General features: G+C 42.2%; 2 protein-coding genes across 3 annotated transcripts in view; one reads left to right on the forward strand and one right to left on the reverse strand.

The window, feature by feature from the left end:
• Nucleotides 1-2,502: 2,502 nt before the first annotated feature.
• faap24 (FA core complex associated protein 24) lies at nt 2,503-5,677 on the reverse strand. Its single transcript, XM_058645742.1, has 4 exons — nt 5,443-5,677; nt 3,958-4,100; nt 3,714-3,869; nt 2,503-3,405 (listed from the first exon to the last, which is right to left on the reverse strand). Exons 1-4 carry the CDS (start codon nt 5,543-5,545, stop codon nt 3,154-3,156), a joined length of 654 nt encoding a protein of 217 aa, XP_058501725.1. The 5' UTR covers nt 5,546-5,677; the 3' UTR covers nt 2,503-3,153.
• A 1,274-nt stretch (nt 5,678-6,951) lies between these two features.
• The window catches only part of immp2l (inner mitochondrial membrane peptidase subunit 2), a 57,903-nt gene continuing 40,633 nt past the window's right edge, over nt 6,952-24,221 (forward strand). The window contains exons 1-3 of one of the 2 annotated variants that reach the window (XM_058646232.1): nt 6,952-7,007; nt 10,327-10,464; nt 10,587-10,690. In XM_058646232.1, the coding sequence (XP_058502215.1) occupies nt 10,330-10,464; nt 10,587-10,690 (239 nt within the window). In that variant the 5' untranslated portion in view covers nt 6,952-7,007; nt 10,327-10,329. Of the gene's footprint in view, nt 7,014-10,326; nt 10,465-10,586; nt 10,691-24,221 lie in introns of both variants that reach the window. The other variant, XM_058646233.1, reaches the window with a different exon arrangement.

Raw genomic sequence — 24,221 nt, forward strand, 5'->3', positions numbered from 1 at the left:
CGTCGGTGACACAACAACAACAACAACAATAACGATAATAATAATACAAGACTTTGGTCGAAGTTGAAGTCACTCTTTTATAATTTGACTTAAGTTAAAGTTACTCAAATATCAAAGTCATTTTCTGATAGAAAGAAGTTAAAGTATTAAAAAGTGAGGTGTAAGGATGGAGGCATCAGTGGTAGGGCGACTTGTCTTTCAACTGGAAGGTTGTGGGTTCAATTCCTGACTGTGCTCATCACACGTTTCAGAATCAGAAATCACAGTTCCTGTATCTCAGCAGCAGGGGGCGCCACCAGCACCCACAGTCAGTCAGTGCGCTTTCTCAGTGCTGACGTCATCACAGTGGTCCCTCCTGTTTTCATCCATCAACACATCTGCTGTCAACTCAGATTTTTCAATCTATCTGTCTGTCTGTCTATCAATCTATATGTCTGTCTGTCAATCTATCTGTCTGTCTATCAATCTATCTGTCTATCAATCTATCTGTCTGTCTGTCTATCAATCTATATGTCTGTCAATCTAGCTATCTGTCTGTCAATCTATCTGTCTGTCTATCAATCTATCTGTCTGTCTATCAATCTATCTGTCTGTCAATCTAGCTATCTGTCTGTCTATCTATCAATCTATCTGTCTGTCTGTCTATCAATCTATCTATCTGTCTGTCTATCAATCTATCTATCTGTCTGTCTATCAATCTATCTGTCTGTCTGTCTATCAATCTATCTATCTGTCTGTCTATCAATCTATCTATCTGTCTGTCTATCAATCTATCTGTCTGTCTATCAATCTATCTGTCTGTCTGTCTATCAATCTATATGTCTGTCAATCTAGCTATCTGTCTGTCAATCTAGCTATCTGTCTATCAATCTATCTGTCTGTCTATCAATCTGTCTGTCAATCTAGCTATCTGTCTGTCAATCTATCTGTCTATCTATCAATCTATCTGTCTGTCTGTCTATCAATCTATCTATCTGTCTGTCTATCAATCTATCTATCTGTCAATCTATCTATCAATCTGTCTGTCAATCTATCTATCTATCTGTCTATCAATCTATCTGTCTGTCAATCTATTTGTCTGTCTGTCAATCTATCAATCTGTCTGTCAATCTATTTGTCTGTCAATCTATCTGTCTATCAATCTATCTGTCTGTCTATCTATCAATCTGTCTGTATCAATCTATCTGTCTATCAATCTGTCTGTCTATCAATCTATCTATCTGTCTATCAATCTATATGTCTGTCTATCTATCTATCTGTCTGTCTATCAATCTATCTATCTGTCCGTCAATCTGTCAATCTATCTGTCTGTCTGTCAATCTGTCTGTATCAATCTGTCTGTCTATCAATCTATCTGTCTGTCTGTCTATCAATCTATCTATCTGTCAATCTATCAATCTGTCTGTATCAATCTGTCTGTCTATCAATCTATCTGTCTGTCTGTCTATCAATCTATCTATCTGTCAATCTATCTATCTGTCTGTATCAATCTGTCTGTCTATCAATCTATCAATCTATCTATCTGTCTGTCTATCTATCTATCTGTCTGTCTGTCAATCTATCAATCTATCTATCTGACTGTCTATCAATCTATCTGTCTGTCTGTCAATCTATCTATCTGACTGTCTATCAATCTATCTGTCTGTCTGTCTATCAATCTATCTGTCTATCAATCTATCTGTCTGTCTGTCTATCAATCTATCTGTCTATCAATCTATCTATCTGACTGTCTATCTATCTATCTGTCTGTCTGTCAATCTATCAATCTATCTATCTGACTGTCTATCAATCTATCTATCTGTCTGTCAATCTATCTATCTGACTGTCTATCAATCTATCTGTCTGTCTGTCAATCTATCTATCTGACTGTCTATCAATCTATCTGTCTGTCTGTCTATCAATCTATCTGTCTATCAATCTATCTATCTGTCAATCTATCAATCTGTCTGTATCAATCTGTCTGTCTATCAATCTATCTGTCTATCAATCTATCTGTCTGTCTGTCTATCAATCTATCTGTCTATCTATCTATCTGTCTGTATCAATCTGTCTGTCTATCAATCTATCTGTCTATCTATCAATCTATCTATCTGTCTGTCTATCTATCTATCTGTCTGTCTGTCAATCTATCAATCTATCTATCTGACTGTCTATCAATCTATCTGTCTGTCTGTCAATCTATCTATCTGACTGTCTATCAATCTATCTGTCTGTCTGTCTATCAATCTATCTGTCTGTCTATCTATCAATCTATCTGTCTGTCTGTCTGTCTGTCTGTCTGTCTGTCTGTCTGTCTATCTGTCTGTCTGTCTGTCTGTCTGTCTGTCTGTCTAACCATAGATCCATCTCAGCTAACAGAGGCTGGTACACAAACATCTGCAGCGATCACTCAGGTTAATATTGAATGAGAGCCTGTGTAACGGACGATGATGTCATCACCGCAGTGGGAGGCCTAACAACGCCATAATGAAAAAACACACATTTAAAAAAGCAAGAAATGACTGATATTAAATGTGTTTAATGTGGAAACAAGTGTCAAAAAGACCAAAATACTATACGTATATAAATATCTATATATCATGTATATACACATGAAAATGAATAAATAAAATAATCAATACATTTATTACATTAGAACAGTTTGGTCACTCACTCTCTCACACCAAAGTCCAGAGAGAAAATCAGTGATTGTAGCTCACGGAGACACAGGAGCTGCTGTTCCTGTTGGAAAAGTCTGTCCAACAGTGAGATAAAGACGTCAACGTGTCCTTAACACGTCATAGACTTGTGTTAAGTGGCTTAAAACTGTTTTTCCTTCTGTCTTCACTGGCATGTTTACACCGAGAGTGAGTGAGCCGAACCGTTTCAGGCTGGTTTTCAGCAGTAGGGGGCGCTCACAGCGCACAACCACAAACAACAAACTGAACTTTAACCTGCACAGGTCAGTCCATACACAGACCCACTGTGTCCTCATTCTGTGTGTGTCCATGTCGGAGTGTGTGAGTGTGTGTGTGAGTGAGAATATTCGCTGACGTAGTAAATTCATCTCCTTCCATTGTCAGCGTTTCATATCTGTGTCCAGACACAAACTCAGACTCAAACTCAAACTCAAACTCAGACTTAGACTCAGACTCAAACTCAAACTCAGAGCGCTCACGTTCCGTCCGCCGCGTGTTTGTGGAAGAAGGTGTGGATGTGCTGTGCGGCTGCTGGACCCACCACAGGATCCAGCTCGTCGATGGTGGCGCTGCAGAGCCGCTGGAGGCTGGAGAAGTTCTGCAGCAGAGCGAGAGCTTTGATCCGGCCCACACCAGGGACCCGCTGGACCACGGCCAGAACCAGCGGGTCCAGCAGCTGAGAGGAAGAACTCCTCCTGAAGGGGTTTTCTCTGCTCCCGCTGTGGACCTGGAGACAAGCGGAGTGGGTCAGAATGACTAAGTTAAATGAAAAGTTGCTTTCAATGATTTTGATGTCGGTGTTTTGTATTTGATCCAATACAAATATCAGAACAGTGACTCAGTACAGACACTGATATCAGAACATACATAACTGACTGATGAAGCACAGCAGTACACAAGTACACACAAGTGTGGATATTGAGAAGTGTGGGCATGTGTCTCATCACAATATTGATATATGTATGTGTATATATACATATATACTGTATATATATATATGTATATGTATATGTATGTATACTCTTCCTGACGTACGATCTGCGCAATGAGCTGCGAGGCCTCTGTCTGACCGCTGACCGGCAGCAGAGTCAGACCGAGGTCAAACACCACAAACTTCTGCACGACCGAGAAGAACTGTTCACTCAGTCTGGTCCTCTCCACCAACACCAACCCCTGGAAGCTGCTGCTCGCCTGTTGAACAGGAGGGGGCGCCGTTAACGTCAGGTCAGACGGCGTAAACACTTTCAGCCACAGGCGTCTCCTTCATCACTGAACTCACGTTTCTGTAGCGAACCAGTTTCCTCTTGTAGTTGTTCCCGGCGACGATGTCACACTCGGACACATAGAGGACGCAGCTTTTGTTGGGAAGGTGGAAATCTGTCAAACTCAGTTCAGTCTCAAACAGGATCTTCACTCCTCCACCTGCAGGAGGAGAAGAGGAAGAAGACAGGACGGCTGAAATACAACGTCAACCGTGAGTTAAACCACACATGGGCAACATACGACCCTGGGGCCCGATGTGGCCCACAAACCAGTTTGATCTGGCCTACGACGCCCCCCACAGGTCACCTCAAGTTGACTCAACTCAAGAGAAAGATCGACGTTGTGATATCAGAATCAGAGCTATGATCAGCAACAGCCTCACAAACAGAAAAGTCGCCTTTTTAACCAAGAGTGAACAAATCAAATATATGTTCACAACGAAAGGTTCAAATGATAATGATTCCTGAGGTTTCTCCCATTTCTTGTGAGGACAGAGGTCATTTGCTCTAAAGCTCTTTGAGATAAATTGTGTTTGTGATGTTGGGCTATATAAATAAAACTGACTTGACCAAGCCCACTTAGGTTTTATTGGGATTTATTTATTGTGACAGTTTTGGTTGCAATGTTTTGTAAATAAAACTTTCTCTTCTATCCAGAGATTAATTAGGAAGACTAAGCATAAAATTCATTCAGCCATTAGTGGCATTACACGTAAGTAAAAGTTCCACTCAGCTTTAATGCTGCTATTAAGCAATTATCAAATGAATCGTAGTTTGTGGGATTTTTACGCCTCTTAAATGTGTACATTTCCACGTTTCTTTGCTCCATGTAACAAAGAAATCGTCAAAACTTTGGTTTGTGGACAAAAACAAGACATTTGACATTTTTCACAATTTTTTGACATTTTAGAAACCATGTATAACAATAATAGTCGAATTGAATACAGTCGTTTTACGTATTTTTAAACTGCTATTGATGTATTAACTACATTGCAATATCCAGTTATTTCCAACATTTAATGCTCCAACTGACGTCTTTGCAAATCAGGTTTTTTGGCCCCGTTTTATTAAAACTTCCATTAAAACTGTTTAACACACACAAATTGCGTTAATTCAGTAAGAAGTGACTGTCTCTCTCCAATCTACATTTTATCTGCACTGCAATTAAATATATACAGTATATATATATATTTACATTATAAGAACAACACATTTAATTCGTTATACTTTTCTGACACTCTCACACCAGTGTGTACAGTGAGAGTGGATATTGTCCTGCTATTACATCATCGAAACATTTTGTATGGATCATAAATACGCCGAATTGAACTATTCAACTATTTTAAATGTTTTAAAAATACTTATACACTACACAACATGTAATTGTCTGATTTCAGAGGGAAACGACCTTAAATCTGAACTTTTTCCAAAGGAGTTTGTGGAACAAAGTACACAAGCGGAATATATTTGTAAGTAAATGTTGATTTAATAGAAATGTTGACCTTTCAGGTTGTGAACGAGGGTCGTGTCTCTCCATTTGTCGTTAGCGATCACGTGTCCGTGCGGAGGAACAGCGTTCAGCAGACCAGCGGGTTTGTTTTCCATCAACTCAGATTAGGATTTCTTTATTTTACTCAAAACTCTTCTAAGAACGACTTTTGAAGAGTTTGTTTGGCACAGCGTTAGTTTGTTTGCCTCCACAACCACCAAATGTCTTCATCCGGTTTACTGTAGACGGTCTAGATAAAGGACTTCCGCTGCTACATCGCCGGCTGGTGGCCCGGAAGAGAACTGCAGTCTTCAAACACGTTTTCAGACGTGTTTGGAGAAGGGTCCAGCTGCAGACCCGCAGACCACTCAACGACCTTTATATTCTATATTTTAAATTCCTAGAGTTTCATATGTGTAAAACCTTCCTAAAGGCCATAAACAGCCCAGAAACATCTCCTTTCCCAGAGTGACGTCACAGCTGTGTACGAGCACAGCAAAGCGCGGTCATGTGACGTCTCGGGAACGGCTACTGTCAGGGAACCGTACGAAAACTTTATGAGAAATGTGAATAAATGAAGGCAATGATGGGTTTTCTTTGACATTTTTAAAATATTACCACAAAACAGGTTTTAGTCATTTATTCATTGCGCATGAGGATTTATTTCAAACTTATTATCAATGTATTAACGAGCTGCTGTGTGGATTCATGCTGACATCGTGAACACGGGGCAGATGACGGTGTGATGACCTGAGACCTGCGCTCACTTCACCACTGATGAACACATGAATGACACTATCTGTTCATAAAGTTACTGAGAAGTGTGATGAACACATGAATGACACTATCTGTTCATAAAGTTACTGAGAAATGTGATGAACACATGAATGACACTATCTGTTCATAAAGTTACTGAGAAATGTGATGAACACATGAACGACACTATCTGTTCATAAAGTTACTGAGAAGTGTGATGAACACATGAATGACACTATCTGTTCATAAAGTTACTGAGAAGTGTGATGAACACATGAATGACACTATCTGTTCATAAAGTTACTGAGAAGTGTGATGAACACATGAACGACACTATCTGTTCATAAAGTTACTGAGAAGTGTGATGAACACATGAACGACACTATCCGTTCATAAAGTTACTGAGAAGTGTGATGAACACATGAATGACACTATCCGTTCATAAAGTTACTGAGAAATGTGATGAACACATGAATGACACTATCCGTTCATAAAGTTACTGAGAAATGTGATGAACACATGAATGACACTATCCGTTCATAAAGTTACTGAGAAGTGTGATGAACACATGAACGACACTATCCGTTCATAAAGTTACTGAGAAGTGTGATGAACACATGAATGACACTATCCGTTCATAAAGTTACTGAGAAATGTGATGAACACATGAATGACACTATCCGTTCATAAAGTTACTGAGAAATGTGATGAACACATGAATGACACAAAAAAATTTTCTTCGGACTAAACAGCAGACAGGCTTTAGGACCCGGGCGAGGTCGCGTGACATCAACAGGAAGACGGAGCTCGCGCTGCCGGGAGGTAAGTGTAAGGTGTGTGTGTGTGTGTGTGTGTGTGTGTGTGTGAGAGTGAGTGAGTGAGTTAGCTTCATGTTCGCCTCCGTAGCTTAAGCTTCTCAGTCACCGGTAAACACGTGACCGTTTACGGTCACTTCTCCGCGCGTGTCACCGGGACTTCGCTTCTGTTCGAAACGTCCGCTGCGCTATTAGCCGCAGCGGCTAGCTGCTAACACACACACACACATGCACACACGCACACGCGCGGCTCAAACCGTAGCAGCAGGACAGAGAATTTAAGGTGGACAGAGAGATTTGATGTGAACAAAGGAGTTAAGGTGGACAGAGATAGATTTGAGATTGACAGAGAGATAGGTGCACATATGGATTTAAGGTGGACATAGATAGATTTGAGATTGACGGAGAGATAGGTGCACATATGGATTTAAGGTGGACTGAGATAGATTTGAGATTGACAGAGAGATAGGTGCACATATGGATTTAAGGTGGACAGAGATAGATTTGAGATTGACAGAGAGATAGGTGCACATATGGATTTAAGGTGGACAGACAGATTTAATGTTCTGCATGAGGGATAAATCCCATTTGTGTCCGAGGCAGTGAACCTGGATCCCCACGATCTCACAGTCAACACCCACTCTTGTCCACTAATCACCTTAGTGTCGGCTGAGTGAGCAGCGTCACGCCTGGAGACAAATAAATATTAGGTGAAAAGAGATTTTCCACATAAAATGACTTATTTCACACAAAGTGTTTCATACAGAGTCAGGAGTCACCAGATGACCTGAACAGCTCTAACATGTCAAAGCCTGTGTTGTGTGTCAAAGAAAATACTTTGAAATAACAGAAATCCAACCGGCCATTCAGAGACAATCCAAAACACACTGGAGTAGACACGGAAAAGGCAACCTCACAGCAAGCTGACATGCAACCACATGACAACCCTGCACCTCCCTACACAGTCTCCCCACAAGCTTTAAATAAGCTTCCATTCAGCTACTAATTGGGAGAAGTCACTAGGTTAGGTAATACATCTCCAAGCACATCATTATAATAGCCCTAGAAAATAGATTTAACGTCATAATACATATAATATCCAGACATTCCCCCTTCAAACGTACTCCTTTAAAGCATTAGCAAACCCCAGCATCACTGTCCCGGGACAGAATAAGACCTGGTTCCAAGGTGGCTCGTGTTTCCACACGGACCGTGAGTGTTGTGTTGTGTTTGGTAAACTCACGTCGGGACAGATTGTTACGCTGGAACAGATTTTGTGGAGCTGATGTCGTAACATCCACAAGAGACGAAGTGTCGCACAGCTCCGAGTGTCCACACATGGACATATAAGAGTCCTTTTTCTGTCTTTACGGGGACGAAAACCTTGGTTTCCATTTACTCTCTCAGGTCAGATGATCAGCTGCTCCTCAGCTGTCGTTGGAATGATCTGCCTTTGCACATAAGACCGGCCTCGTCCTTGTCTGTTTTTAAATCCCATCTTAAAACCCACCTTTTCTCTTTGGCCTTTGACACTTCATGAGATGTTGATTTTTATTTATTTTTATTTTTATTGATTTTATTGTATGGCTGCTATTTCTTATTGTGTTTTTTATAATTGATTTTAAGCTGTTTCATCTCAAAGTGCTTAACACATAAAGTTGGATTGGATTGGTGCCTTTTCCGTCAGGGTGTGGCCTCTGGCCGCAGTGAAGTGTTTTCCGTCAGGGTGTGGCCTCTGGCCGCAGTGAAGTGTTTTCCGTCAGGGTGTGGCCTCTGGCCGCAGTGAAGTGTTTTTTCCGTCAGGGTGTGGCCTCTGGCCGCAGTGAAGTGTTTTTTCCGTCAGGGTGTGGCCTCTGGCCGCAGTGAAGTGTTTTTTCCATCAGGGTGTGGCCTCTGGCCGCAGTGAAGTGTTTTTTCCGTCAGGGTGTGGCCTCTGGCCGCAGTGAAGTGTTGCTCACTGGTTAAAATCAGTGCAAACCACGGTGAAAACCCCCTGAATTATCTGTGTGAAGACGGCGCCAAATGAAAATCCATATACATGACTCAAGGCACAAGTACCGGCGTCTTAACTCGGCATATTCCCACTGCTGTTCACACAAATGGAGTTTAAATGAAAATATCCAATCATGTTCATTTAGTTATTGGCTCGTCCCTCTTGTGTTCACACCGCACTGACAAACACACAGATGAGCGCAGTCTGCTTCAGAGGGTAATAGCTGGTGCAGATCTCCAGAGACGAGGCGGCGTACGTCCACGCGAGGCTGTTCGCTGTTAGCCGAAGGCAGCGGTGCATGTCTGCCGCTGCTGTTCGGTTATTTCACGCCTGTCTGGGCTTCAGAGAGCGCGCCACCAAAAGCAAGTGGATGAGAACGTGCATGTGGGGACATCAAGCTCACAGCGCCGTGTTTTCACTGTGTGTGTGTGTGTCGAAAATTGACAGTAGCGTCGTGTTTCGAAGGTAGAAAGATATGTGAGGTAACGAAGCCCTGCGTTTGTTTACATGACTCTGAATTTTAGAACTTATTTCATTAACAGACCAAGTGTAAGCCATCATAGATACATGTTTGACCACTTTGTCTCACTGTCACACAGACTTTCCAACAGGAAACTGAAGTTTGTAAACCACTCACTCACTCTCCCACACCAAAGTCCACAGAGAAAATCAGTGATTTTAGCTCACAGGGACACAGGAGCTGCTGCTCCTCTGCTGCCTCCTGTGGTCACTTTGTGTCACTGAGGTCAATCTGAACGAAGGTTTGCAAATGCTGAAATAAGACATTTGAACTTAGTGATGGAGGCAGCAGTGTATATATACTGTGTATATATATATATATATATATATATATATATATATATATATACATATATATATATATATATATATATATATGTGTATATAAATATTATACAAATATTCATATACATATACATGCATGTATATACATACATACATATATACATATAGGGCGTGGAGTGGCTCAGTGGTTAAGACTGGTACCCTGCGTGCAAAAGACTCCACCCCTGGCAGGTTGTACCCAATTCCCTTGTAAGTCTCTTTGGATAAAAGCGTCTGCTGACATGTAATGTAATGTGTGTGTGTGTATATATATATATATATATGTACATATAAAAGCATATTAAAAAACTGCTTTAAAAAAGCATATAAAAGAACATCTGCATATATATATATATATATATATATATATATATATATATGCATATATATGCATATATATATATGTATATGTACTGCGCCCCTCACACAGATTAATAAAGTTAAATTGAATGTAGGCTAACCCTGGGCATTGTGTCACTTCCCTGTCCAGGTGATGGCTCAGCGGGCGACGGCCAGGTGGCGCTACCTGCGGGCGTTCGTCAGCGGCCTCTTCGTGGCCGTCCCCGTCACGGTCACTGTCCTGGATCGATTTGCCTACGTTGCTCGAGTGGAAGGAGCATCGATGCAGGTGAGACGCTGACGGCGAGAGGACAAAACACGTGACTCGTGTGTGTTTTCAGAGCTCATGTGACCACGGTCCACGACTGTACCCAGAGAAACCGTGTCTGTTGCTTTATGTCTCGTTTACAGCCGTTCCTGAACCCAAGCAGCGGCTCGGACTGTGACGTCGTCCTCCTGAACCGCTGGACTGTGAGGAACCACGAGGTCCAACGAGGAGACATCGTCTCTGTCATGTGAGTAACTCACATGACGATACACTCCTCCTTCTTATTGTTCTTTTATATGCAGACGATACACTCCTCCTTCTTATTGTTCTTTTATATGCAGACGATACACTCCTCCTTCTTATTGTTCTTTTATATGCAGACGATATATACTCCTTCTTATTGTTCTTTTATATGCAGACGATACACTCCTCCTTATTGTTCTTTTATATGCAGACGATACACTACCTCCTTCTTATTGTTCTTTTATATGCAGACGATACACTCCTCCTTCTTATTGTTCTTTTATACGCAGACGATACACTCCTTCTTATTGTTCTTTTATATGCAGACGATACACTCCTCCTTCTTATTGTTCTTTTATATGCAGACGATACACTCCTCCTTCTTATTGTTCTTTGATATGCAGACGATATATACTCCTTCTTATTGTTCTTTTATTTTTGTTATATTGTTCTTTTAGTCTTTACAGTAGGACATTTAGCAGCAGCAGCAGCAGTAAACACGGTTGTGCGTCTCCATCACAGTGAAGCGTTGTTGTTTCCTCTGTGCTCCTGTTTAATTAGCCAGGCTTTAATACCAATTTAATGGAAATTAGCTTCAGAGCCCCACATGGATTCCACATGTAGTCTGGCAGATTAGAGACTCTCAGCTATTCTCCATCAACTGAGCTCTAATAATTATATTTTACACAGAGAGGAGCAGCAGACTGAAGCATTCATGTAAATATGACTCGCAGATTGTTGTTTACTCTGTTTCCTGTTTCCTATAATACTTATGTTCCTCATCGAATCATGTCCAACTAGATCATGTCATTTTATCTCATTCACACTCGATGCTATGCGTCCCTGGCCATTAGAAAAACGATTCTCACAGGGAAACTGGAATGTGTGTTTCTCTCTTAATCACTCACTCTCCCACACCAAAGTCCATGAGAAAATCAGTGATTTTAACATCACACACACAGGAGTTGTTGATCCACTGCTTCCTCCATCGCTAAGTTCAAATGTCTGATTTTGTCACTTTGGCGTTTGAATTATTTCATTCAGATTAACCTCAGTGGCACAAAGTGACCACACGAGGCAGCAGTAGACCAGCAGCTCCTGTGTCCCTGTGAGCTAAAATCACTGATTTTCTCTCAGGACTTTGGTGTGAGAGAGTGAGTGGTTAAGAAAGTGATGCAAATACAGATATTGGCTTTAAAATGAATTTGGCAAACATCCCAGAAATTGTAAATCGGCATCTGCTGCAACATGAATATGAAAAATTATGATGTTAATTTTAGAGATGTTCCGATACCATTTTTTCCCTCCCGATAGCGGTTCCGATTATTGTGCTGTGGGTATCGGCCGATATAGAGTACCGATACCAGTGTGTTATAAAAAAAAAATATATCATACTACGCCTGCATGACTGTGATATGATCATCATTGGTGGTAAGGTTAAGTGATATGTTATTTGGTTTTTCAGCTTGTGCGTTTGTTTTGACTCTGGTCCAAACACCGCAGCACTGGCAGAGCTTCATGTTTCCATGACGACTGACCGGGAAAGGACGTGTGTGACATCTTTTTTATATGACTCCAGATAAAATGAGTCTCTGAAGTAACGCTAAACTTTGAAAAAAAAGGCATACATACGCAGGACACAAGTACGCTGGTTAGTTGTAGCGCTGCTCTTTTCGTTTAATAAACGGCCGCTCCAGTTTGACTGTAGGCGCGCTAACGGAGCTAGCGCAGCTAACAACGCCAATGGAGCTAACTGGTAAATACTGCCAAACCGCCGACATGATGAGCTAACGTTAGCTCCTTGTCTACAGGTGTCGGGTGATCAGTTCTTCTTCACGCCTCTAAAACAGCACAACTGTTTCAAGAGCGGCGAAGAAGAACCGCGTCAGAGCTAACGGAGCTCTATTAAATAACGTGGAATCGGTTCGGTGCATGAACTCCAGTACTCTCCGAAACTGATGCCCACATTTTCGGCAGTATCGGAGGCATTTCTGATACTGGTATCGGAATCGGAACAACTCTAGTTAATTTCACAACAGAAGAGACTAAAAGAAATCGGTTCCAAAACATCTGAAATGTCCCTTTAAACTTATAATAACCACTAATTTTCAATCCCAGTTTTATGTTCATTTTCTGTCGCTCTGAGCCGCTTTGATGGTGAGGAATTGGGAGTTTTCTTTTTATGTGTGCGGGTTATAAAACCGAGAAGTGGGAATTTTTCATTGTAGTTTTACAGCTGAATCAATACACAGCTTAATAGTCACTGAGGATTTACTGCAGCACTAGCGCACAGCAGTGGTCCATTAAATCACAACTGTCAGCCATTCATTTTCAAGGTAATGATGACAAATTAAGACGACATAAAGCGCAGGTGAAGTCCCGTTAATACTTTTGCTTTGGCGCTGACGTCCAGGCGGCAGCAGACACGTGGACAATTATTTTTTACTTTTCAAACTTTGACTTTCAGTGTTTTCAGCTTTTTCTGTGACAACTTTAAAAAACGAAAAAATGCTGCTCAAGTTATCACATGTTGGCTCTGAAAACATCTTTGAAACGTAGAACATTGGAAATAGTGGTTAGCCACCAGGGGGCGACTCAAGGGCTCAGTTTGAATGGAAGTTCATGGGAAAGGGGTGGGATGGGCTGTGTCATAGAGAGAAAAAAATCTTATCTTGTTATAACGAGAAACTATCACGTTATAACGAGATAAGATTGTTTGCTCGTTATAACTTTTTTTATAACACTTTTTTTTGTATGTGTGGCAGCAATACGGTTCCGTACATTACTGTCAGAGCATCACTACTATGTCGGAGTGTCGCTCTGTCGTAGAGCGTAGCTGTGCTATAGAGCGTTACCGTGTTATAGAGTGATGACATGTTATAGAGTGTACCGTGTTATAGAGCTTCGCCGTGTTATAGAGCACTGCCACGCTGTAAAGCATTGCCGTGTTATAGCACATCGCCGTGTTATAGAGCATTGCCACGCTATAAAGCTTCGCCGTGTTATAGAGCGTCATCGTGTTATAGAGCGCTGCCACGCTGTAAAGCTTTGCCGTGTTATAGAGCGCTGCTGCGTTGTAGAGCTTTGCCGTGTTATAGAGCATTGCCACGCTGTAGAGCATCGCCGTGTTATAGAGCATCACCGTGTTATAGAGCATCACCGTGTTATAGAGCGTCATCGTGTTATAGAGCGCTGCCACGCTGTAAAGCTTTGCCGTGTTATAGAGCGCTGCTGCGTTGTAGAGCTTTGCCGTGTTATAGAGCATTGCCACGCTGTAGAGCATCACCGTGTTATAGAGCGTTGCTGCGTTATAGAGTGTCGCTGTGTTATAGAACGTTGCCGTGTTATAGAGCAGTGCCGTGCTGTAGAGCATTGCCGCGTTATAGAGCGTCACTACGGTATAGAGTGTCGCCGAGTCCCAGAACGTTGTTGCGTTATAGTACGCCATCGCGTTATAGAACGTTGCCACGTTATAGAACGTTGCCACGTTACAGAGCGTTGCAGCGTTCCAGAACGTCACCGTGTTATAGAGCCTCACCGTGTTAAAGAGCGTTGCCGCATTATAGGGCGTTGCCGTGTTATAGAGCTCACTTCGGTATAGAGTGTCGCCGTGTTATAGAGCAGTGCCGTGCTGTAGAGCATTGCCGCGTTATAGAGCGTCACTGCGTTATAGAGTGTTGCCGCGTTTCAGAACGTCGCCGTGTTATAGAGCGCTGCCTGTTATAGAGCGTTGCCGTGTTATAGAGTGAGGCTGTGTCATCTGGCACCGCTCTGTTGTGGAGTGGCTGCTTCAGTTGTGTTGTTATTGAATCAAACCTTTGACCCTGAGTCCTGCTGGGACTGTACGTGCTCAGTTCTTCACAGAGCTGTGAGCTCATCCATCACCTGCACAAACGTGCTGCTCACAGTGGCACAGTTTAGCCTGAGTGTTAACCTGCTCTCTGTGCTCAAACTGTGATAAATGGCTCGGCAGCGTCAGTCGTACTCAGGACTTTTGTATGTTTGTCTCACGCAGACACTTTGTCGTCCTCGCTGACAGAGATTGACTTTCAAACCTATGAACAGAAACATTGTTGGATACGTGGAATATGTTAAAAAAATTTGCAAATTTAAAGCCTTTTAAACTGATCACTCTACTGTTCACTTGTGATGTCATATAATCTTCAAAGAAGAGCTGTTAGATTATTGTATAAGGCATTCTGTTTTAACATTTCCAGATATTGTGCATCTAAAAAATGTTGGAAAAATTATTATAAAACAAATTCAAACTAGTACCGCAAGCGGTAATTGACGGGTTCGAGCTTGACGGCTCGCGAGTCCCCGTGCGTCCACGTCGCAGCGCGAGTCCTCTTCCTCATCTTCCGTTCATTCACCGCTTGTGGTACTGGTTATTTTCAGCTGCATCCCCGCGCAATGTCAGGCGTGCCCTTTTAAAATGGCCATCTTCCTGTTGGGTGAAAGGCGTGTCCGTAAACGTGTTTAGGGAAGGTACCTTGACTTACATAACAAGTTTCGTGTGGATCGGAGAATGTCAGACTTTACTTCCTGTTTCGGGAGTTGTACTTCCTGTAAGGAGGTCATCCTTTACAGACATGTTCAGGGCGGGTCTGAGGTCTGAGGTCTAACAGTGTGATTTCGTCTATAAGTTGTTATTTTTGTGAAAAACAACTGATGGTATCAGAATTGAAGCTGAATTTTAGAAATAACTAGTTATTTTTGTGATAGAACATCTGATGGTATAAGAATTTAGGGTGCATTTTCTCTTTTTTCCCTCTGTTACTTTTTCTCTCTTCCCATTTTCCCTGTTTTTTTTTTCCTTGGCCCCTCTTGCAGTACATTTTGCCCCATCTTTCCCTTTCAGAGCAGCATGAGAAACTGTAAATGTTAGATTTGATAGATTTGTAGGCAAATGCCTCCATCATGTGGCGAACAAAGGTTACTGCACTGACGAACTACTCAGTAGAGTGGATCCTGTGTAGTGTTCTTATGTCAACACCATTGAACGATTTGTTATCATATTCAGCAAGCATCATCTACCATGTGTTTTACATGTTTTCATTCATTTTGAGTATGATACAATGAAATTTGTTAAAGTTATAAGGGAAATTGTGAACTTGTATTTTCTGTTACCACCAGAAGGCGCTGTTTTCAAAATGTACAGTTTTTGCATAAGCATCTTCAGCAAGATCCCATCATCGATCGTCACGAGTTTGGTTAAGATCTGACCTTCCATCGCAAAGTTATAAGAGTTTGTTGTTGTAGCGAAATACCAGACGTCATATTGTCTGCCGTCAACAGGGGGCACTGTTTTTGAAAGTGAATATTTTCATATAAGCATCTTCAGGGATTGACTATCATCAATCCTAGCAAGTTTGGTTCAGATTGGAATAGCATTCGCAAAGTGGTAGCAGTTTGTTTTTTGTCGCAAATATCTGATTTTGCAGTGTTGTCATTGCAACACTGTTGAACAATTTGTTATCATATTAGGCACGCATCATCTACCATGTGTTTTGAATGTTTTCCCAAATTTTAAGTTTGATACAAGGAAATTTGTTAAAGTTATCAGGGAAATTGTGAACTTGTACTTTCTGTTACCACCAGGTGGCACTGTTTCCAAAATTTACAGTTTTTGCATAGGCATCTTCAGCAAAAGCCCATCATCGATCATCACAAATTTGGTTAAGATCTGACCTTCAATCGCAAAGTTATAAGAGTTTGTTGTGTGTTGCGAAATACCAGACTTCCTAGTGTTTGCCACCACCAAGAGGCGATGTTTTCAAAATTTACAGTTTTTGCATAGACATCTTTAGCAAGGGCCCATCATCGATTGTCACTTGTTTGGTTAATATCTGATCTTCCATGGCAAAGTTATAAGAGATTGTTGTGTGTTGCGAGGAATCGTGATTTTCGCCAACTTTGCCACCCTTCTTCTTGTTCGCCATGATACTTAATGAAAAGATTTTGATACCTTTGGATCCTCCACTTGTCCACAGTGACCTCACAAAGTTTGAAGGTGATACCATTAAAGCTCTGTGACAAGTGCGTTCACATACCATTGGTGCGAAATGGCCAAAATCTCCAAAAAATTTACTTTCAATCCAAGATGGCGGCTTTCCTGTTCGTTTTAGAGCTTAGGCTGCTTTGAATTTTTTGACCGTCCCGACCTAAGGAACGCGTGAGTACCAAGTTTAGTGCATGTACATTAAATGTGCTCCTCAGGAGGACAAGTGTTAGGGGTTATAAGAGTTTTGCCTTTTGTTGTGAAGAATATGAATGAACGCCAACTTTGGCGCCCCCTATCTCAAAAACCATGCGACATTTTGAAAAACTTTTAATATCTTTAGATCCTCAACTTGTCCACAGTGACCTCACAAAGTTTGAAGGTGATCCCATTAAAGCTCTATGACAAGTGCGTTCACATACCATTGGTGCGAAATGGCCAAAATCTGCCAAAAATGTACTTTCAATCCAAGATGGCGGCTTTCCTGTTTGTTTTAGAGCTTTGGCTACGCTGACTTTTTTGACCGTCTGGACCTAAGGAACGCGTGAGTACCAAGTTTTGTGCATGTACATTCAACATGCTCCTCAGGAGGACAAGTTTTACGGGTTGTAAGAGTTTCACCTTTTGTTGTGAAAAATATGAATGAACACCAACTTTGGCGCCCCCTATCTCGAAAACCATGCGAAATTTTGAAAAACTTTTAATAACTTTAAATCCTCAACTTGTCCACAGTGACCTCACAAAGTTTAAAGGTGATCGCACAAAAGCTCTAGGACTAGTTCATTCAAATACCAGGCGTCATAGTGTCTGCTGTCACCAGGGGGCGCTGTTTTTGAAAGTGAATATTTTCATATAGGCGTCTTCAGGGCTGGACTATCATCAATCCAAGCAAGTTTGGTTCAGATTGGACTCGGATTTGCAAAGTTGTAGCAGTTTGTTTATTTGTCACAAATATCTGACTTTGCAGTGTTGCCATGGCAACACTGTTGGACGATTTGTTATCATATTAAGCACGCATCATCTATCATGTGTTTTGAACGTTTTCACAAATTTTGAGTTTGATACGATTAACTATGTAAAAGTTATTACCGAAATTGTGTATTTTTTGTATTTTCTGTTACCACAAGGAGGCGCTGTGCTAAAAATGTACGTTTTTTTCACAGACTTCTTCAGCAATGGTCCATCATCAACCCTAGGTAATTTGGTTGGGATGTGACCTTCTATTGCAAAGTTATAAGAGTTTTGTTGCCTGTGGCGAAAAATTTAAATTTTCATCAACTTTGCCGGCCCCTTTCTCGTACGCCATGATACTTATTAAAAAGTTTTCAATAACTTTAGATCCTCAACTTGTCCACAGTGACCTCAGCAAGTTTAAAGGTGATCCCATGAAAGCTCTAGGACAAGTTCGTTCAAATACCGATGGTGCGAAATGGCCAAAATCAGCCAAAAATGAACTTTCAATCCAAGATGGCGACTTTCCTGTTCGTTTTAGAGCTTCGGCTACGCTGACTTTTTTGACCGGCCCGACCTAAGGAACGCGTGTACCAAGTTTCGTGCATGTACATTAAACATGCTCTTCAGGCCCACAATATTTAGGGGGTGGAGCAGTTATTTGTCCCGCCCACTTTCATTTTTTAACGCACATTCCCCGAAACACTAACAAACGTAAATTTACACCAGGTCTGATGCGCTTGCAAAAATTGGTGAGTTTTGGGGCATGTTCAGGGCCTCAAAAATGCGATTCATTTGGTAGGCGGAAGAAGAAGAAGAAGAAGAAGAAGAATAACTCTTACGATTACAATAGGGTTCTTGCGCAACATTGTTGCTCGAACCCTAATAAAGGAAATCATAATTGAAACGGGTTGTTAACTTTTGACATGAAATAGTAAGCCTAAATGAAAATAACTAGTACCGCGCGCGGTTCTGAACGGGTTCGAGCCGACCCACGCGGGTCGCCGTGTGCCACGGCTCCCCGCGTGCCTCGCGCTCTCACCCGTTCATTCACCGCGCGCGGTACTAGTTATTTTCAGTACTAGTTATTTTCAGTACTAGTTATTTTCAGTACTAGTTATTTTCAGTACTAGTTATTTTCAGCGGCGTCCCCGTGCATGTCGATCCAAATTTCGGGGGGGATCGCGGCAACGTATGGCAAAGTTATAGGGCACTTCCTGTTTAAAATGGCCGACTTCCTGTTCGGTCAAATGCGCGTCCGTAAACGTGTTCAGAGAACTTCCCTTGTCTTACATATCAAGTTTTGTTCAGATCGGACAATCTTAGAGTTTACTTCCTGTTTCGGGCATTCCACTTCCTGTTGGGAGGTCACCTTTTGCAGACATGCTCAGGACAGGTCCCTGGTGTCACATATAAGGTTTTGTGCAAATCGGACAATGTACTGCAAAGTTAGAGGGCACTTCCTGTTTAAATGGCCAACTTCCTGTTCGTCTCCGTAAACGTGTTCAGGGAAGTTCCCTTGTCTTACATATCAAGTTTTGTTCAGATCGGACAATGTTAGACTTTACTTCCTGTTTCAGGCGTTCCACTTCCTGTAGGGAGGTGACCTTTTACGGACATGCTCAGGACAGGTCCCTGGTGTCACATATAAGGTTTTGTGCAGATCGGACAACGTACGGCAAAGTTAGAGGGCACTTCCTGTTTAAAATGGCCGACTTCCTGTTCGGTCAACGGCGTCTCCGTAAACATGTTCAGGGAAGGTCCAGTAACTCACATATCTAGTTTCGTGTCAATCGGACAATGTAAGACTTTACTTCCTGTTTCGGGCGTTCCACTTCCTGTAGGGAGGTGACCTTTTACGGACATGTTGAGGAAGGGTCTGGGGTCCCACATACTAAGTTTCAAGTGGATACAACAATCCCTGTTGGAGCAGCATCAAAAACTATAAATGTAATTCTGTCTGCTGTCACCAGGGGGCGCTGTATTTGAAAATGAATATTTTCATATAGACGTGTTCAGGGCCGGACTGTCATCAATCCTTCCAAGTTTGGTTCAGATCGGACCAGGATTGGCAAAGTTGTAACAGTTTGTTTTTTTAGAATTTTCTACCACCACCAGGAGGCGCTGTTTTCAAAATGTACCGTTTCAGCAACATAGTCGTCTTCAGCAACTAACCATCATCAACTATAGCAAGTTTGGTTGGGATCAGACCTTCCATCGCGAAGTTATAAGAGTTTCATTGTCTGTTATGAAAAATTATTATTATCTCCAATTTTGGCGCCCCCTATCTCGTACGCCATACAATATTTTAAAAAGCTTTTGATAACTTTTGATGCTCAACTCGTCCACATTGATCTCACCAAGTTTGAAAGTGATCGCACAAAAGCTCTAGGAGGAGATAGTTGAAATACAAGCTGTCATATTGTCTGCTGTCACCAGGGGGCGCTGTTTTCGAAATTGAATATTTTCATATAGACGTCTTTAGGGCCGGACTGTCATCAATCCTAGCAAGTTTGGTTCAGATCGGACCAGGATTCGCGAAGTTGTAGCAGTTTGATTTTTTGTCCCAAAAATCCGACTTTGCGTTGTTGCCATGGCAACACCGTTAAACGATTTGTCGTCATATTGATCACGCATCATCTACCATGTGTTTTGACTGTTGTCACCAATTTTGAGTGCGGTACGATTATCTGTGTAAAAGTTATTCCCGAAATCGTAAAAAAACTTTTTTTTGGTGTATTTTCTTTCACCACAAGGAGGCGCTGTTTTCAAACTTCACCGTTTTTTCATAGACGTCTTCAGCCATGGCCCATCATCAATCATAGCAAGTTTGGTTCGGATCGGACCTTCCATTGCAAAGTTATAAGAGTTTTGTTTTCCTGATGCGAAACATCAGAATCATCACGAACTTTGCCGCCCCCTATCTCGTGCGCCATGCGGCATTTGAAAAAACATTTGATACCGTGAGCTCCTCAACTGGTCCACAGGGACCTCACCAAGTTTGAAGGTGATCGCACGAAAACTCTAGGAGGAGTTAGTTCAAATACCATTGCTGCGAATTCGCCAAAATCGCCACAAATTTGCCAATCAACCCAAGATGGCGGATTTCCTGTTGGGTTTGGATCATGGTCATAATGTAATTTTTTCTTCATCCTGACCCACTACACATGTGTACCGAATTTCGTGCATGTGCGATAATTGTGTTGGTCATGGTGAATTTGGACAGGTGGCGCCGCACTTATTGGCCCCTCCCACATTCAATTTTCGACGCACATTCCCCGAACCTTTTTCAGACGTAAATTTACACCAGGATTGATGCGGTCACAAAAATTGGTGAGTTTTGGGGTATGGGAAAGGCCTCAAAAAGGCGATTTACTTTAAGGAATAATAAGAATAATAATAATAATAATGAAAAAAATAACTAGTACCGCGCGCGGTTCTGAACGGGTTCGAGCCGACCCACGCGGGTCGCCGTGTGCCACGGCTCCCCGCGTGCCTCGCGCTCTCACCCGTTCATTCACCGCGCGCGGTACTAGTTATTTTCAGTACTAGTTATTTTCAGCGGCGTCCCCGCGCATGTCGATCCAAATTTCAGGGGGGATCGGGCAACGTATGGCAAAGTTATAGGGCACTTCCTGTTTAAAATTGCCAACTTCCTGTTCGGTCAAATGCGCGTCCGTAAACGTGTTCAGGGAAGTTCCCTTGTCTTACATATCAAGTTTTGTTCAGATCGGACAATCTTAGAGTTTACTTCCTGTTTCGGGCATTCCACTTCCTGTTGGGAGGTCATCTTTTGCAGACATGCTCAGGATAGGTCCCTGGTGTCACATATAAGGTTTCGTGCAAATCGGACCACGTACGGCAAAGTTAGAGGGTACTTCCTGTTTAAAATGGCCAACTTCCTGTTCGTCTCTGGAAACATGTTCAGGGAAGGTCCCGTAACATACATATCTAGTTTTGTGTCAATCAGACAATGTAAGGTTTTACTTCCTGTTTCAGCCGTTCCACTTCCTGTAGGGAGGTGACCTTTTACGGACATGCTCAGGACAGGTCCCTGGTGTCACATATAAGGTTTTGTGCAAATCGGACAATGTACGGCAAAGTTAGAGGGCACTTCCTGTTTAAAATGGCCGACTTCCTGTTCGTCTCCGTAAACATGTTCAGGGAAGGTCCCATAACTCACATATCTAGTTTCGTGTCAATCGGACAATGTAAGCCTTTACTTCCTGTTTCGGGCGTTCCACTTCCTGTAGGGAGGTGACCTTTTACGGACATGTTGAGGAAGGGTCTGGGGTCCCACATACAAAGTTTCAAGTGGATACAACAATCCCTGTTGGAGCAGCATCAAAAACTATAAATTTAATTCTGTCTGCTGTCACTAGGTGGCGCTGTATTTGAAATTGAATATTTTCATATAGACGTGTTCAGGACCGGACTATCATCAATCCCAGCAAGTTTGGTTCAGATCGGACCAGGATTAGCAAAGTTGTAACAGTTTGTTTTTTTAGAATTTTCTACCACCACCAGGAGGCGCTGTTTTCAAAATGTACCGTTTCAGCAACATAGTCGTCTTCAGCAACTAACCATCATCAACTATAGCAAGTTTGGTTGGGATCAGACCTTCCATCGCGAAGTTATAAGAGTTTCATTGTCTGTTATGAAAAATTATTATTATCTCCAATTTTGGCGCCCCCTATCTCGTACGCCATACAATATTTTAAAAAGCTTTTGATAACTTTTGATGCTCAACTCGTCCACATTGATCTCACCAAGTTTGAAGGTGATCGCACAAAAGCTCTAGGAGGAGATAATTGAAATACAAGCTGTCATATTGTCTACTGTCACCAGGGGGCGCTGTTTTCGAAATTGAATATTTTCATATAGACGTCTTTAGGGCCGGACTATCATCAATCCTAGCAAGTTTGGTTCAGATCGGACCAGGATTCACGAAGTTGTAGCAGTTTGATTTTTTGTCCCAAAAATCCGACTTTGCGTCGTTGCCATGGCAACACCGTTAAACGATTTGTCGTCATATTGATCACGCATCATCTACCATGTGTTTTGACTGTTGTCACCAATTTTGAGTGCGGTACGATTATCTGTGTAAAAGTTATTCCCGAAATCGTAAAAAAACTTTTTTTTTGGTGTATTTTCTTTCACCACAAGGAGGCGCTGTTTTCAAACTTCACCGTTTTTTCATAGACGTCTTCAGCCATGGCCCATCATCAATCATAGCAAGTTTGGTTCGGATCGGACCTTCCATCGCAAAGTTATAAGAGTTTTTTTTTTCTGATGCGAAACATCAGAATCATCACGAACTTTGCCGCCCCCTATCTCGTGCGCCGTGCGACATTTGAAAAAACTTTTGATACCGTGAGCTCCTCAACTGGTCCACAGGGACCTCACCAAGTTTGAAGGTGATCGCACAAAAACTCTAGGAGGAGTTAGTTCAAATACCATTGCTGCGAATTCGCCAAAATCGCCCAAAAATGGCCAATCAACCCAAGATGGCGGATTTCCTGTTGGGTTTGGATCATGGTCATAATGTAATTTTTTCTTTATCCTGACCCACTACACATGTGTACCGAATTTCGGGCATGTGCGATAATTGTGTTGGTCATGGTGAATTTGGACAGGTGGTGCCGCACTTATTGGCCCCTCCCACATTCAATTTTTGACGCACATTCCCCGAACCTTTTTCAGACGTAAATTTACACCACGATTGATGCGGTCACAAAAATCTGTGAGTTTTGGGGTATGGGAAAGGCCTCAAAAAGGCGATTTACTTTAAGGAATAATAAGAATAATAATAATAAAAATAACTAGTACCGCGCGCGGTTCTGAACGGGTTCGAGCCGACCCACGCGGGTCGCCGTGTGCCACGGCTCCCCGCGTGCCTCGCGCTCTCACCCGTTCATTCACCGCGCGCGGTACTAGTTATTTTCAGTACTAGTTATTTTCAGTACTAGTTATTTTCAGTACTAGTTATTTTCAGCGGCGTCCCCGTGCATGTCGATCCAAATTTCGGGGGGGATCGCGGCAACGTATGGCAAAGTGATAGGGCACTTCCTGTTTAAAATGGCCGACTTCCTGTTCGGTCAAATGCGCGTCCGTAAACGTGTTCAGGGAAGTTCCCTTGTCTTACATATCAAGTTTTGTTCAGATCGGACAATCTTAGAGTTTACTTCCTGTTTCGGGCATTCCACTTCCTGTAGGGAGGTGACCTTTTACGGACATGCTCAGGACAGGTCCCTGGTGTCACATATAAGATTTTGTGCAAATCGGACAACGTACGGCAAAGTTAGAGGGCACTTCCTGTTTAAAATGGCCGACTTCCTGTTCGTCTCCGGAAACATGTTCAGGGAAGGTCCCATAACTCACATATCTAGTTTCGTGTCAATCGGACAATGTAAGACTTTACTTCCTGTTTCGGGCGTTCCACTTCCTGTAGGGAGGTGACCTTTTACGGACATGTTGAGGAAGGGCCTGGGGTCCCACATACTAAGTTTCAAGCGGATACAACAATCCCTGTTGGAGCAGCATCAAAAACTATAAATGTAATTCTGTCTGCTGTCACCAGGGG

The sequence above is a fragment of the Solea solea genome, chromosome 12, assembly GCF_958295425.1.
Source record: "Solea solea chromosome 12, fSolSol10.1, whole genome shotgun sequence".
In the NCBI taxonomy this organism is placed as follows: Eukaryota; Metazoa; Chordata; class Actinopteri; order Pleuronectiformes; family Soleidae; genus Solea; species Solea solea.